At 39.6% G+C, this 17434-nt stretch overlaps 1 protein-coding gene across 1 annotated transcript in view; it reads right to left on the bottom strand.

The window, feature by feature from the left end:
* Positions 1-7193: 7193 nt before the first annotated feature.
* Positions 7194-17434, bottom strand: part of fstl5 (follistatin-like 5) — a 163865-nt gene continuing 153624 nt past the window's right edge. Inside the window, exons 16-18 of the mRNA XM_076103560.1 lie at positions 15706-15813; positions 13395-13519; positions 7194-7896 (exon numbers count right to left, since the gene is read on the bottom strand). Of these exons, the coding sequence (XP_075959675.1) occupies positions 7194-7896; positions 13395-13519; positions 15706-15813 (936 nt within the window). The remainder of the gene's footprint in view (positions 7897-13394; positions 13520-15705; positions 15814-17434) is intronic.

Raw genomic sequence — 17434 nt, 5'->3', positions numbered from 1 at the left:
TATTTCCCACAAACATCCCAGCTGGATATCACTGCCAGTGTACTCAGAAGTCTGCAGTGATGAGATACAGAAGCACGTTGCAGTCATTTGGCTCTTGAATATGCTGCAGAGCTTGCTTACAGAAATGTGATTATCATTTCACGCTTTTTAAAGGCTCAAGATCCTGAACACACCCCTGTTTGGGTCAAATTTGAGATGGAACTGCAGGGCTAACTTTCTGACTGTTCAAAGGAGTCAGGACAGATGTTATGCAAGAGAAAATTACAGTTTTGATTTTAGGTTGTTCTGGATCTTAAATATCTGTGGTCTGTCTCTGCCTGAAGATGTACTGAAAGAATAAATATGGTTTGTGTAGAGACACTGTTACATTTTTTAAGTAAAATGAGCTCCAAATTCATATTGCTACCCTTATAGTGTACTCCAACACATCAGAGCTGAACCAATTGGTTGATTAATTGATCAACTATAATACATTCAATTATTATTATTCGCATTAGGCCTAGGGATCAAAATTATTTGATACCAGTGACAAAAGGATTTCTGACTTTCTGTGCAGTTACAATTTTTTGGGAGATTACTCATTTTAGGGAATAAGAAAACCCTTATTCTGTCAAACGAAGAAGCTCAATGACAGTCAGTGATACTCGAACAGTACGGACACATTTAGGATCGATACCAAGCCTCTGAACAGGTTATTTAGAAAAGCTTGTGCATAAATGTGTTTTAAAAATAGCTAAATATTGCCTTACATCCAGTCATCATGTAAAAAAAAGGGCTGCAAATAACTTTTATTTTATTTTTATTATATCCTCGATTAATTAGCCCAAGGTGACTTTTAAAATGTCCATCAGTCCAAAACACAAAGATATAAATTTTATTATCAGAGAATGAAAACGAGAAAAATATTCACATTTAGCTGGAACCAATTAATGTTTGCCCTTTTGACCCATAAAAACATTACAATACAAAACAACACTAACAATGGACTCATTGTTGCAGCTCTAATGTAAAATGTACAGTGCTACAGTGATGGTGATGTACCAGTCACATGTGTTCCATGATGCTGTAGCATCCGTCAACCTATTACATGTTGACGAGATGTGAACGGGCTGAATCTGTTGATAAAGACACTAAAATAAAGGATTTTATTTTACTTTCTGGTGTATGGAAGAGCAAACAGTCAGAGTGTGTTAGTTGTGGATAGTTAGATAGATAGAGTTATCTCACAGGGCTCAGGTTGAATCATATGGTTGAGAATAAAAACCTGTCTGCTTAAATGTGCTGAAACCACTACAGCATGACACAAATAAACACAGCGCTGGGAATTTCTGGTCTGACAGCACTCCCTATTCTGACAAATGTGTCAGGAAAGGTGTAAAAACAGCCGGGGAAGACCTCGGAGTTTAACTTTGAGACGTTTTTTCCAACTTAATTAACTTGCCCTCTCGGGTCAACCTTGAGGAGCACTCCCTCTGCTGCCTTTTCGCAGCACACTGAACAGCAAAAGGACAGACAAGGTGCATGCTAAGTGGAGGTGGTTGCTCCTGTCATGGTCAACCTGGGCGCTATCAGGACAGGATCAGTGGGCTGTGTCTGGATGACAGGATTCTGCCTGCGTCCCCCCGTCACTGCTGAGAGTCCAAATGCGCCTCAATGTCACGACAACCAGCTCAGCATGACTATAGGACAACTAAAGGGGACGAGGCGTCTGCTGTCAGCACCTTAATCCACATTCTGGGCTGCTGCCATCTCCATATGTCCATGACTTTGCATATGAAAAATTCCAAAACAAATGAATATAAATATATATATTTTTAAATTATTATAAATGATCATATTATTATCAAGCATCTCCAGTCAGTTTTACCCAGTAAAGGGGAAGGATTTGCTAAATGACCTTTAAAAACGTATGTTATTTGCACAGACAGGCATCGAGATCCTTGAACTCCCTGACGGACTGCTAAACTCAGACTTAATGAGCAAAAACCTATAAAACTCCCATCTATTCAGGCGGCAACCCCCGGGTCAGACAAGCAAAGACAATGCGGAAGTGCCTCAAACTTGCATTCTTTCTAATTGCCAGTAGGGGGCGACTCCTCCCGTTGCAAAAATAAGTCTGATTGTATAGAAGTCTATGAAAAAAATAATGTATTACCTCAGTAAACATCGTAATATATTTATGGTCTCAAGTCTTCAATACAGCATGATGTAAATCATTTAGTAAATTATGGTCCATTTAGGGTAAAATGTTAAAATAGACAATAAAGCAGAGTATGCTTTGGGGCGGGGCTACCTTGTGATCGGCAGGTTGCTACCACGGCGTCCTGTCTGGGAGTTTTCCGTGTTTTCATCTTAGAACTTTTAACCCTTTCATAATTTGTTTTCAGTTCATGAAAGTTAATTGTAACATTTTGGTTGCCTAAAAATTTTGTATTTCGCGTCTCCTGTCACTTCTGGTTGCAAAGAAACGTGACGGCACGACCAAAATGTCGACCTCAAGGCTTCAAAACCGAAGCCCATAAACCATCGGGTGACGTCATCATGACCACTTGTTATATACAGACTATGAAGCTGCTGAAGGAAGCCAAAATTAAGGTCCAGGCGAGATGCAATAAAGACAGTGAGAGTTTTCGGTTTTTATGCTCTGGACTAATGAATCCATCTTGTAAAAGAACATTTCTCAATTTTGAAAAATGTAATAAAGTTAGCCTGTTGTATACTATTGTTATCTCATATATTATTGTAAATTTAATATCTTGGGGTTTTGGATTGTTGGTTAGGGTTCCAATTGATATTTTTACACTGTTTTCTGACGTCTTGAACAGAGAAATTAATCACCAAGAGAAACAATTTAGACTTCCTGTAATTTATCCAAAGTGCATGTTCTTTTGTGTAATAAAACCCCTTCTATGTTTTCATGAAAGTCCATTTTGCAGTTGAGAAAGTCTTTTTTCCAACTGCTTCCATCCGCAGCCACACAGAAGTTACCACTGATTATTCTTGAGGCCGAGAGGGAGAGTGAGGGGGGCAGGCAGGATGAGGGCCTACAGCCGGCACAAAGTGCAGCACCACCAGTGGTGCTGCAGTCATCAGGTGCCTCAGTATGGATGGAGCAGAGAGGTTGCACTGTCTGCAGGCCCCGGCAACATGATTAAGGAGCCAGCGGCGTGATTATGCTTCCCACCTTATGAATGGAATAATACAGAGTGTGGTGTGGTGCTATGTTACCCTGATGGAGGCAAGTGTGTGCTGGGGTGGTGTCCGAGGCCCTCCCATGAGACCGGGAGAAGATAAAGGACTGATAATAGATAATTAAGGAACTGCCAGGACCTCTTTTCTATTCACATGACTGTTTTATTAACGGAGATTCTGTAGGGAAGAATATTAATATAAACCACCAGCCTGTGTGACTTGGTTATGAATATAAATTGGAAGCGGTGGGGGGAGGAATGCATCAGGGAGCATTTATCAGGAGCACAGGGGGACATGGTGATCATGAGAACAGGCGGCACACTTTTGCACCGAAGCTCAGCCTCTGTTGATCTTTGGGGAACAACGAAAGGCACGTCATCAGCCACAGAAGTGTCGTCATAGGCTTTCACACATCATGTACACACATTTATACTGCAGTATAAAAGGGTGTCCATCACATTTTTACTGCTAAACTTCTTTTTTCTTTTATTTCCCTACATTTTAGAGGGAAATATTATAGTTTTTATTGCCTTACATGTTTCTGGTGCCTTGTTAATCAGTTAATCCGATTATGATGAAACACATGATCATGTTATAAAGTGAACAATGTAAATGGTCCTTCAGCATGCAACCATAATTGGGCAACCAAAATATTATGCAGTTTACTGCAGCAGAATGAGAGATTAGCCGTGGACAGACACAGAGGTGCACACCCACTCACTCATGGATGCACACACACACCACCAATCTCATGATCTTCCTGGCGGAGTGAATAATAATCCACTAATGTGTCGAATAAAATCTCTGAAAGGGTCTATTCGGTACTCTGTTCAGTACTTTTACCTACTGATACTTGAAGTGAGTTTTTTTCACAATACTTCAGTTCTTTTATTCAATTAAGGTTTTGTATGTGCAACAGTGCGAAGGCTGTATAGCAGTAGTAATAATACACTAGTTCTCTTAAAACCTTAATTGAATAAAATAACTGAAGTATTATGAAAAGAACTCACTTATTATCTTTATTCATCAAAACAGATTAAACAGCCCTAATCACGACTAAAAGAGTAATTTTAGTCTCAAGTGCATTTCTTTAACACACCATAAATGAATCATATAGTAAATACAAAAACAGGGAATGTGGTAACATGTTCTCCTTTGTCATGAATGTGGGTAAAAGCAGTGGGTTTTCATTGTCAGTGGAAGGGGCTTATCTGATGTAAGGGTTGTTCAGATGGAAGTACCTCTCCACATGGATTTCAAAGATAAGTATACAGCCTTGTGCAGTTTGGAGGATCCTTTTATCCAAAACACCTGACACAACCTGCAGCCACGTACCTTTTAAAGATGGGTAAGCCCAGAGGGGGAATAACACACTGCCTGAAAGTATTAGCTGCGGTGTAACACAAACATGTTGTTTTCAGCAGAGAAATCTTCCCTGCACAAATATCCTTGAGAAGAAAAATTACATGCTATACTATGACTTTTACGACATACTATACTTTGACCTTTTCAGCTTTTTTCCACATAATATACTATTACTTCTGTTGAGATACTATACTATCAAATTTGTTTTTAAACTTTTTTCGACATACTACAGTAAGACTTTTTATACAGTATACAGTAACTTTTTTGTGACTTTTATCGTCATACTATACATACTATACATTGTTATATATTTAATATATTTATACATTATTTTAATGAGAATATAAATTACCTGCTTTTATTGTAATCATCCTTGCTTTCTTTTGCACCATTTATATTTGTTTTTCATCTATATATATTTATACAAGGAAGTTTATTTTTAATAGTGATTGATATTTTCCATTGAGCCTTCAGGTAGTCATATGTTGAATCATGTTCATCTCATTCACATTTTCTGAAAATGGCCAGAATATCATCTTTTCGTTTTAAAAAAAAGATACATTTTCTTAAAATATTTGACATAACCTGACAACAAGTTACTTAGGCTTATACTGCCCTACTTTTCTTTCAATTCACAGACCTTTAAGTCCCACAATCTTATTTTCTTTGTTTGCTAATTATAATCATGCATTATAATGCATAATTCTCTGTAAGATAAATATACCCAGAGGGACAACAGAGTTTTGACCTTGTTCATGTAGCATCTCTTGTAGCATAATAATTGGCAACAGGCTGCTGTAACTCCTAAAGGAAACTTGCAAATGCATTCTTTGTCTGTGTGCCTGCATCTACAGAATAAAGGGTCGTTTTAATGAGGAAATAGACAATATTACACTTGTTTTTCTTAGTCTAGTTTTTATTGTTGGGTAAAATGACAAGCGTGTTTTCTCTATATAAATAACAATCACATGAAGGAACATACAAGACATGGCTATGTGGAGGTGGAAGCATTGATCACAATGTGCTTGGGGTACAAGATGTTGATAATGACAACTGTGTGTTTTGTTTTCATATCTTAAAAAGGAGTGCAATGATTATGAACTGGACCTGCGTGAATCTGTACATTGAATGGGAAACTAATGGAGTCACAGTCGGTCGCTTTGTACAGAACATAGAGAGAAAAGATCAGAGGTCATTATCATCAGTACACTTGGATTTTAAGGTTGGCAAAGAATGTGACTGGGGAGAGAAAAAAAAAAGAAGTAAAATCAACATATATACGAGTAAGATTTAAGAGGAAAGACGGAATGACTTTATATAATCTGTAAACATCAAAAGTCCTTACTAAATTTGAGATACAGTGTCATAGAGTGCTAGTGTGAAAATGCATAGAAATGTGTCCAGCTAGGGAACTGATCATTGACTTGCCAGCTACTTGTCTACTGTCTGCAGCAGCCTTCAGAAAGAGGTGTTTGCCATATTCAAAGCCTCAAAGACCCTCTACACAATACAATTACCCCACTCCCCAGTGTGCAAGCTCATCATTACTTCACATTAAAAACATCCATTTGAAACGTGCTGTCAAACAGAGCAGACAATGCACGTGTTTCAGTAGTTCACTCTATTACACTCTAAGATGCTTTCCATATCTTTTTTTTGGTCCAGAGATATTAAAGTCAAGATTTTCTTCAAACACAAGTGCTCTGTTGACTCATTGCTAAGGAACATTTTGAAATACTTCAAATTTCACAATGTGTTGTGTATAAAGCTGGTACAATGTATCTGACATTGTCACCGACTTTCATTTTTCTGCTTTGGACTAAAAAGGAAAACAATATAGATATCATTCAAAACTGTCCAAACCGTCTTTATGATTTTGGATCAAAGGTTACCGAGCAGAATGAAACACTCGGTCTCTCAATCTCCACTTCAAACAGAATTGGATGACAACAAGGGATCATTTTAATTAGACTGAATCGGCCGTGTTGGATGAACGGATAGACGACAGCAGGAGATTTGTGAAGAACCACGCTCACCACAAATGGAGGGGTCAAAAGGAGGAGGTGTAATCTGCAGTCACACTGGGAATAAGTATGCTAATTCCTCTGATGGAGGGGAACTTTCCTTGAAGGCACAGGAAAAAGTTTGGGGTGGGTAAACTTAAATTTAAAGGGTTAATCTGGACATATACAGTATATATATATATGTATATCTATTTCTGCCAAATGACTTAAGTATTAGTTTTGTTCAGAGATTATTTACAGCATTCTCACACACTGAATACAACCAATTGTGAATAATTATGCAAAGTTGCACATATTAACGGATTCATACCAATTTTCCTGAAAAAGATTACCAGCAAGCAACTTTATGTAGATATAAACATGAATCACCCAGTGGGGAAAAAAGAGATTTAAACTTGGCTTTCAGACAATATCAACCAATTACTCCCTCACTTGTATATTGTATTTTTTGGATGACAGTCCTTCATCCAATGGACTTACAAATGGTCAATTTGGTTTCTGAATCTGTGGTATTCATTATCACGTTCCCACAAAATTAAAAACTTTGCAACAGAATTCAGTGCAACAGTACCGTTGACGAAAAGAAAGCTCATAGGGTCTGGATGTTACAACCTAAGACTCCCCAACCCACACCACCACGTTGCCTTTGAGGACATCAGTAATCTCACAATTGAGCTTGTTGAGCCTTCCGTCCAGGATGAAGAGGGACTCTCTGGACGGGGTCATGAGGTACTGTCCGAACAGTCCGCTGCCCGCCATTACCCTGTTCCTACTGCTCCATGGCCACTCAAATGACTTGGTGGCCTCTTTCAAGCTCTTGATCATCTTCACTTTGCCGGTGCGCAGCTCCACAAACAGAGCGTCTGTTTGACGGCCGGAGCTGCCGAACACGTTATACTGGTGGACCTCGGTGAAGGAGCGCTGGAAGGCCAGATCAGACAGGTGGAGGTTAGTGTGGATGTCAAAGGGCTCCTGGATTTCTCCCCGCTCTGAAATCATCTGGATCCTCATCAGGCCGTCGCCATCGTCAACTGTGACCAAGTAGTGGCCGTCTGGAGACACGTATGGAGTGCCGGTGACGTCACGGTTTTGGCCGATCACACTATCTGTTACACTGTCCAGGATGAGCTGTGGCTGCGTGGCGCCAGTGGAGTCAGGCCTGCAGTTGACAAAGTAGTAGCCGCCTAGATGGGTGTAGGTTACAGACTTGGGGATGCAGTTGTACTCCCGTAAGCTGATGTTTTTCACATACGATGTCGTCTCCAGGTCGATCTTGTGGAGGACAGGCTCATTTCGGTGAAGGATGAGGCCAAATCTGTAGAAAATAGAAAAACAAAACAAATGCTTTTATCAAAAACGCATTTTGTCTTCTTGTAAACCTGAAATGATGACAGATTTTTAGTCACGTCGGCAATGTCAGTTGGTTGGTCTCCACCTTGGTCTGGACTGAAATATCTTAAAAACTACTGGATGGATTGACATGAAATTTTGGGCAGATGTTCACGTTTCTCAGAGAAGGAAGCCTATTGTTTGGTAATGACTCAACTGTAATCTCGTGCCACCAGCAAGTTAACATTTTTACTTATCCAGTGAAATATATCATCGATGAGATGGAGTGATGCATACTTTCCCTTAGACAGGTGATGTATCGTATGACTGGTGATCCTGTGAGTTTCATGTTTTTGATGAAATGTCGAAATGGGATTGTAACTTTGGTGGTTCCTTAACTCATCTAGCACCACCTCTAGTTCAGAGTTTTAACTTGTCCAATACTTAAGTTCATGACCAAGTACCTGCACTACCTCCATCCCATCCGCTTAAGATGTATTCTGTTCAGTGCTACTTAGCATGCTAAACATGCTAAATTAAGATGGTGAAAATGGTTATACCTGTTTAACATCAGCATGTTAGCAGATCAGTGGCTGTAGTCTCTCAGAGTAGTAACAGTTAGTAAACCAGAACAGCTGGCTGAACCTGACAGCCACAATTTAAAAAAACAAGTTGATAACAAACACTCCACCCTTCTTTACGAATTTAGACAGCAGGAAATCTTAATTTTAAAAGGCAATTTAATCATGCTTTGTGTCTGAAAATCTATATTTTTGTAATTTTAAGTCATGAATGTGCCAGTAAAGTGTGGTGATTCTTTTTGTATGCTCAATAATTCTGAAGCAGCAAGTGGTAACATTGTAAAGTAAAGCAGCACAATCCAAATATCAAGATGCATCAGCTTGAAATAAGAAATGGAAATTGATTTGTACTGGGTAATTATGATAATGGTTGGAGTGGAATCATTTTGTTCAGGAAATGTTCAGGAGAAAAAATAAAATTATTGCTGAGAGATGCATTTAACCACTTCAACAGCCAAATTCTAGTACCTGACAATCTTCATATTGGCAGCCTAGCATCATCTACACTTTGCCCTCATAGAATTATAGCAGTTTTAGATGTGGGCATGGATCAGTGAAAAAACTATTCATTATAAAAACCCAAAGAGAATGTTCATGGAACATTACATTTTAACAGCTGAACAAGTAGAGGGGGAATATGCAAGGAGCTGACAGGCCTCAATTAAATGTGAATACCAGCTGATCGATGCTGACAGGCTATTGAATCTTGCCGTCATTTATCATCTATCATGCCATTTTAACACCAAGCTGCCTGTATCTGCGAACAGAAAATGGCTGTTTGAAAGCCACGGAGGACACTATCATTGCTGTGGTGGGGGAATCATTAATCCAGAATTCGTTCGGACTACTGGCTCCAGGAAAAGAGGCTTTGTTTTTGTTTGTTTGTATGGAGAAGAGAATTTAAAGAAAATAATGTTAAACGACCTTTAACATATATGTAATGCGAGGCAGACATTGTTCAGAATAAGCCCAATATTCAACATAGATTGGTGGTTCCAGACTTTTTAAAATTATTATTTTTAGAAGTGCTCCAGATTGGTTGTTGTTTGATAGCTGCAGGACAATCTGGTGGATTTTTGACATGTCAGAAATTGTGGTTGATTTTCTTTCAGTTTGAGTAGTTCTGTGTTCTGACATCCCACATGGCTGCAGTCAAAATACCTGTTATAAACTGTAGTGAACTTGATTTAACATTATAGGAGTAGTATTTCACATTTTGTGGCTACCTGTGTTGTGAAAACAGTTGTCTGCATCCTCCCTGCCATCTTCCCAGTTTCCTTTTTTGCCGCCTCGCCTTTGGTTCAAAAGATGGATAGCGTAAAGCCTTGCTGCCTTTCTCTGTTCTGTTGTCTTAGAGTAATAATAATTTATTGGAACCATCAATGGAGAAAACCGATCAGGGTTTTGGTTTAACGTTCAGTGCGAGCATAGAAGGTGTAGTTTTGGCTGTGCAGAAACATGCCTGGAAGCTTAAGGTCATTGGTGCATTTAAAAGAATATTGTCTTTGAAAATATTACAACAGCAGGACAAAAAAATCATGTATGATGAATTAATAATCAAACATTGTTTGGCCTTGCTCTGATGTGAACACAGCTGGGTTGTGTTATTGGCAGACCCACATTGCTCTCAGCCAAACTGACAGCTGCTGTTTGTCGTTTGTACCGATGATTAATGCATTAAAGATTCTCCCTGGTTCTGCACAACAGGGTTATGTTTAACTAAAGCTACTTCACATTTTATCCGCTTATCTTCGTGTCAATATTTGCAGTTAAAGAAATGACTGGGTCTCAACACTTTGCTCTGCAGTTCAGTTAAAGCTCCTGAGGGCAAAATTCATGTACAGGGAAGAGAACAATGAACGCTGCACGGTAAAAGATATCCATAACACAGCAATTCTTGTTCAGCCATCCTCCAGCGCAAAAACATCGAATCAACATCTCGCTCGGCTTGTTTTGCCAAAAGGCAGTCTGTGCGAAAAATAGGTGCGGGCAGCCTGAGCTGCAAGGTGCTGTAGATGTGGGTACAAATAAGAAATAACAGCCTTTTTTTGCTGACATGCAGAGCTGCCTGACTGTAGGTCGATGGTTTTAATGAATGACAGCCCCCAGAAGTTCCTGCTTGCTTTATGGAAGCTGCTGAGGGAATCCCCCAGTCATTAAACAATCCCCGGAAGTTGCTGAACATATGTCGGCAGTTTGCACACTGCTCATGTTGCTAAATCGACTGATCAATGCTGCGTTCTAGCCGACAGACAAATGGCTGTCTGTGTACAAGATAAAGAAATAAATCTGAGCCACAAGGCAGCAGTTAATTTACACCTTCCTGCAATATAAACAGCTGTCCGATTAAAAAAATAACATTCATGCACATATAGATCTCAAGCTCTTTGAGTGCTTCAACTGTATACTGAGATATTCTCCGAACAGATATACAGAAGACTACTTCACTCTGCTGTTAACAAGGTTGAATTATGAGTTCATAACAAAACTACTGTACTTGAAGAGCCAACTGCGTCTCAATGCGTCTCAACTACAAGTAAATCTACATAAATGTCTCAACTATTCGTAACTTATGTATGTTGTATACTCTGATTTGTAACCCTGTAATATCAGTTATTATATTAATCAATTGTGGGCAATAATGCAAATAAATGATCAGGACTGCTTTAATGGAATATTTGATTGGATAAAATGTTCTTTAATCAATGTGACTGAACAATTAATTGAGAATATTTGGCACAATAATCTGTTATAATTGGCATAAAAATCGTATGTTGCGTCCCTAACGATACAATCCCATTCTAGCCACGTTAGCAATATTCATAACAGGTTACATACAGTAAGCTTGTTCTGAAGAGCATCAAAAATGATGAGCAACTACTTGGTAAAGATGGCAAATTTCAAACACGGGGAACACACTTTCCTGCAATCTTTTCTGCAAGTCTCAGTGGATCTAATTACAGCAGTGCCAGTAAACCCACCACCCCACCCACAACACACACACACACACACACTGGACTGCTTACTCCTCCACACCAGGGGGCCGTTAACATCCTGAAATACTCCAGACCTCCTGCTTGTTCCTGGCCTCTCCATGACATTAGCCAAGCGTTTGGGACCAGCCTTTCTCTGTCCAAGTTAAGCCTGAGTGTGACGACCACTCGTGACTCATGAAAAATCACAGCAGCATGTCTGTGATTGGTTGATGATTAACTCAAATGTGAGGGAGGAGGTGTGGTGCCAACTGTGCCCCTCTGGACACATACCTCAATGCACTCAATACTCATTACTAATTGTATCTTGAAAACACATTAACAATAATAAATAAGCAGTCCTAGACCAGGTGTGCTAATGGCTTAAATGATTACTGATATTTGAGAAGAACCAGCCTCTTTGACTATTTGCCACAAAGACTCTGGAATTAAAGCAGCGCTTGCGAGGAGGCAGGAGTGGTGATTGAATCGCTTTCTTTCTGATTTGCCTCCGATATTGTCGAAGAGAAAATGTCAGCAGCTATAAACATTATAGCTTTCTTAAAGTTCAGCTTGGCCGTGTGTATAGATTTAAAGAAAGAGCACACGCAAACCTGCACAGCATTTTAAATGAGGTCCAGCTGCATTAAGGCTGCATTTACTTACCATTCTGGGTGCTGAGCAATATAATTACACTGCCTGCCCTTGTTTTAGAAACGTAGCTGGTGAAAGCAATGTGGTCAAAAACTGAACACATTTCTTGTTGGGCTTTAAGTTGCCTTCCGTTTTTTGGGACGCTCTCATATAGAGTGTAACGATTGTTTAAGCCGGTGCTGGTTCTAACTAGTCCAATGTGAGGATTTGTTGCTTTTGCTGTGTCACTTGACATTTACTGGACTAAATAATTAATGGAAAAAACATAATTTGTCTCATTAACTCTGTGGACAAAAGATCGGACATATGACCTCATTTATCCACAACAGTTCTATACACTGTAGGTGACTTTTGAACTGCCCCTCTACGTGCCGATACTAGAGTTTCCTCCGAGAGAAGCATGCCTCTCTCTAATCACACTAACTTCTGATAGCAAAAATGTTGGCTTCAGCTGCAAGATTGAATAATTGTTCTAGTTAGCATAGGGCTAACCTTAGCATAGGGCTAACCTCAAGTTAGGCGGTTCGGGCGGTGCATGCTCAAAAGTGGCATGCAGCAGTGAGATGGCCAACAAGAAGTGTGGTATATAGTGGACATATCACCTGTTCTGATAATGAATAATTGTATATTATCAACCACAAATAATCACAAATATACCACACTATTTGTATTTGTATTTTATGCCATGTCACTATGTGAATGTAAATTTATGTAAATGTATAATGTCACATGTAAGGTCTCCCCCGTAATTAATGCTTTGTTCATAAATATATAGTTATTAAAAAAAACATATCGTGATAACATTTGTGGCCATATCGTCCAGACCGCCCTTGAACCTTGTTTAGTTAACTCAGCCAACCCTGCTGCGTCTATTTGGGGGAAAAGGTTGTTCGTTCCTTAGAGACTGCCATGTGATCAGTATTTGCATTTCCCATCCTTACTGGCATAAAGAAATTGTCAGTTATTGTTAAGTATCTTTTGGGTTTACAGACTCAGGTATAAAAAGTTAATTACACAGCTGACTTGACGATGGTTTATTTTTAGAACTTCAGGTGATCAGCCACTGTCTCCTCTGCAGCGCCGATGACCACTGGGCCTTTCTCCAAAAAGGCTCCATTATCACACTAACACACAAGCACACACTCTCTTTCACACACATCCAAATCATTATTGCAGTATTGAGCCTCAGGAGAAAAAGTGAATGAAATGCCGATGGGGCGACTGTAATTTGCGAATCAATTTGCATTAGGAGCGTTCTTGGATCATACTGGACGCACCTGATGTGGTTAATGATGAGGCTGGAGGCGGGAATGTAGAAGTCGTCCACCCTGTCGAAGCGTCTTCCGATCGGCTGTGTGTGAACGGTATGGTGGGAGATTCGTCCACTGGCCTGATTGATCACCTGGTGAACACCAATGAAGAAGGAGTTGGGTGTCAAACATGAGCTCAGTGCTGCTGGTTTCTACTCGTTTTAAGTCTGTATCTATACGTATTTGAAGCTTACAACCAAAAGGGGGTAGTACTTGTAATTTATGTTTTATTTTTCATATAAATTAACAGTCTTAATCCATAACAACCGTGAAATAAACTCAAATAAATCACTCGACATGTTGCCATCATGTTTATCTATGCTTAGGTGCATTGATTTGAAACATAAGCCTTCAGCCTCTTCTCTTACTGCTGGAGCTTCCCAGTGGGAGGTGATGTGTGCCGTTGTCACCGGTGTCTAAATAATACTCGTGCATGCATGAAAGTGGGCAGACATGTGCTTGTGTGTAGGCAGGGTTCGCTTTGATTCTGCCACAATGCACAAAGCGAATTGCCAGAGACCAAACCCCGCATTATGAATTTCGTTGCAGGCGATTATGAGCAAGATTTCCAAGTAAAACCAATCAACACTCGAGACAAAAGTACTCTTAAAAATAAATTACCATTTCATTACAATGATTGTATTTGTAGCATGATCTTCAAGTCTGTGTCATGGTGACATACGGTGTTAGTATTTGGACAGTGACTCATTTTGTTCCTCTTCTGTACTCCAGCAATATGCGTCTGAAATCAAACTAAAACTAAATATTTGATGGTTTTTACATCCATATCAGGTGAAAATGAGAGGATTGAATCAATGAAAAAAGAAATTCCCTCACTGTTCAGGTCACATGGATGTGACTAGAGCCACACCAATAGATGAGTCATGTTGATATTAGTTTATTGCAGATATTCCGTAAATTTCCTTTATTTACCTCAGTGACAAACAGAATGAGGCCTTCATTGCTAATTTTCCCTGATTCCAAGTTAATGCAAACTCAAAACTTCCTCCATGTTGATTTGATGTCTTCTTAATTCGGTAGAATGTCCATTTCCACAGCACAAATTCACCTCAGTAAAGCAAGAGTCATGTCGTGCACTTTGCCTTTCCCCCCGGAATATACAATGAATGAAACTTGACACTTCCTCCACAACTTTCACTAAAAAGAAACGACTCTTCTTAGCAAAGAGCCACTCAGAGCAGCAGAGTGGTGACTATAATATGATTCATTTGTACTGATGGAAAAGTACAAGATACTACGTTTGCCATGTAGTCGGCTCCAGGTATCACGATTATTGTAATTTTGGCTCTTTAATGAGAATTTATATCATATCCATGTTAGAGTACATGTCAACATGAAATTGACGGCCACAAAAACCCAAATGTATTTGTGATAATTCAGAGTAAATATAAAATAATTAAGTAATTTTTGTTAACACTTTTTAAAAGATATAACAATCAGACAATGGACATGACAAATCAGCATTTTATCCTCAGAGTCTTTGTTTTGTTTTCCAATCTGCTGGAGTTCTGAGCCAAAACAATTGAAAATATGTCAATGTCCACATACTGACACACTGCACTGTGACTATTAATTACCCCTCATCAAGCAACACAAACAAATCAACAGTTGAATATCCCAGAGAGGCAACAGTGATTAATGCCACATTCATGTCATATTGGAAAAACACGGAACAGCAGGACATTTCATTAACTGCAATGCCTCGCCAAGATGGTGATTATAAGGTTGTTTACAATATATTAAATATTAACTTTGTTGACAAACCTATGCAGTATCTGATGCGCTAAGGTCGATATTAAAGCCTAAATGAAAACTATTCACACATGGTATTTATTGTAATCAGCACTAGGACCTAATGTGGAATGTTTAGATGTTTACAGTAATCTAATCCAAAATTGAAACAATTACTCAATGACAACTTTACAAGTAAACATGTCAAACATTTGCTGGTGCAAGCTTCTTAAATGTGACTATAGTCTGCTTTTCTACTGTTGGTTGGACAAAATGAGCAATTTGAAGACATCACTTTGGTCTCAGTGAGGTTGTGACAGGCATTCTATCAATCAAGAAGCATATAGCGCAAAATAATCAATAATTTGACAAGACTTTAAGAAGACACAAACGCAGATACTGGCCCTTTTCCTGAACTTAGATTGAATCCTGACGATGATAAATGTCTCATAACCACTTCACAAGGAAAAACTCTGCAAAGGAATGAATAACATTTTGAGTGTTACAAACAACTTTGTGGACTCACCTGGAGCGTAGGGAGGTTCTTCTCCATGTCTCCCCAGCTGAGCAGCCACACCTGGTCGTGAGATTTGTCATAGTGAAGCTTCACAGGATAAGGGTCGGTGCTGACAGTCTGGAAGGGGGCGACACATCAAAATCAAACCAAACGGAGTCTTTAAAGATAGCAGGGCCACAGAATAACAATTCAAGGCAATCTAGACTTTGCTTTTGAAGAGATCCTTCTTTGATGTGCTGCGGTAATGCTTCTGAAAAGTTCTCCTGCAGACTAATGCATCAGGGGCTGACAGGAGCAAGTCTTCTTTTAACAAGGCAGAGAGTGGAGGTGTGCTTTTTAGGTAGAAGATGTTTTTGGTGTTGAGCTGCATTTCAAATCAAGTGGTGACAGACACAATTGCTTTACCACACTGGAGTAATTGCTTTCAGTCTTTATCCGTTTCCTTGACACACAGCGGCGATATTCCAAGTCAGAACAATAGATGAGTCACATGTGACAGAAAAGTGCTCCTCATGCATTATGTCCACCTGAGTGAGGATAGACAGCCAGCTCAAAGGGAATAGGGAAAGCACAGGGGAGAAGAGCGCAAAAGCAACAGCCTGAACAACAGCAAGAAAAAGCAATCATATTCCCACAATCCCCTTTGACTGCAGCTATATTATTTGTTCTGCTATGCAGCTCTAATAGTATTGTTTACCTAGGCAAAATATATATTGTATCACTGAGAGAGCAAACAGCTCCAGAGAGGGGTTATATAGCACATAAACTGAGAATATCTGTTGAATCTTAACTTATCTCTGAGCGTGTAGTCAGGTGACAGGTGTTCGTGTTGTTCTTTTTCTCTCGACTAACAACTTCTCTCTGACTGAGGAAGATTATCAAGAATCCTCAGCCAATATGTTCGTGCAACTTTAGCGCCAAGAGCGGATCTGTCGGAGATGAAGAGCGGGAAACATCGCAGCTCCTTTAAACATTTACCCGTGTGCATGTTGTAATTAATTTGGTCATAAAACGCAAAATACAATCTGCTCATTAAAAAGTCTTCACCGAGCATTTAATTGGTTACAAATTTCAAAATGCAATTTGCTCGTTATTATAACTTTGCGTACGTCAATCCTATTAATAACTCAATAACAGCGAGACCTGTAACCGGAAAACTAGAATTTGCGTCCCTCCTACTGTTCGAGACGAGATGTGGGTTCAGGTGCTTAATTAACAACTGCTAATATAATACAATGAATCTAAACCTCCCAGCGACTGAATAATGAGCTTGTGACAGTCTCTGGGAAAGCAGACTGCTTACTGGCAGGTCCCCGAGAGGCATGCAAGCTGTAAACAGCCATCACGGTTACACAAACATCTGCAGGGATCGGAGCAACCCTGGATTAGCCGGGCACACCCAGAAACCCACCGACACTGATGATTTAACTCAACGCTGCTCACAAGAAATGTGCTGAATGATGTCATGTAGGAGATGTGCTACTTCCTGGGTTTGCCTCGGGAAAAATATAATTCCCTCAGGAAAATAAACAGAGCTGCAAGAGTGCACTGCAGAGTGTTTGGGGGATTGTATCTTATACCATCAATGAGGAAACCTGCAGTTGCCATGTTACAATATCTATGAGGGGGTTGCCAGGTTACAGTTTCCGTGAAGAGGTGGGTCTCGAGGCTACTTGGTCCCCGCGTCATTGTGGCAGTTAAGTGTAGGTCTCGACTGTAGCAGCAGGTATGAAAAGGT

Source organism: Anarhichas minor, unplaced genomic scaffold, assembly GCF_050575085.1.
Source record: "Anarhichas minor isolate MPS153535 unplaced genomic scaffold, ASM5057508v1 ptg000028l, whole genome shotgun sequence".
NCBI lineage: Eukaryota > Metazoa > Chordata > Actinopteri > Perciformes > Anarhichadidae > Anarhichas > Anarhichas minor.
Note: the sequence above shows the minus strand (reverse complement) of the source record. Positions and strands in the feature narration are given on the sequence as shown.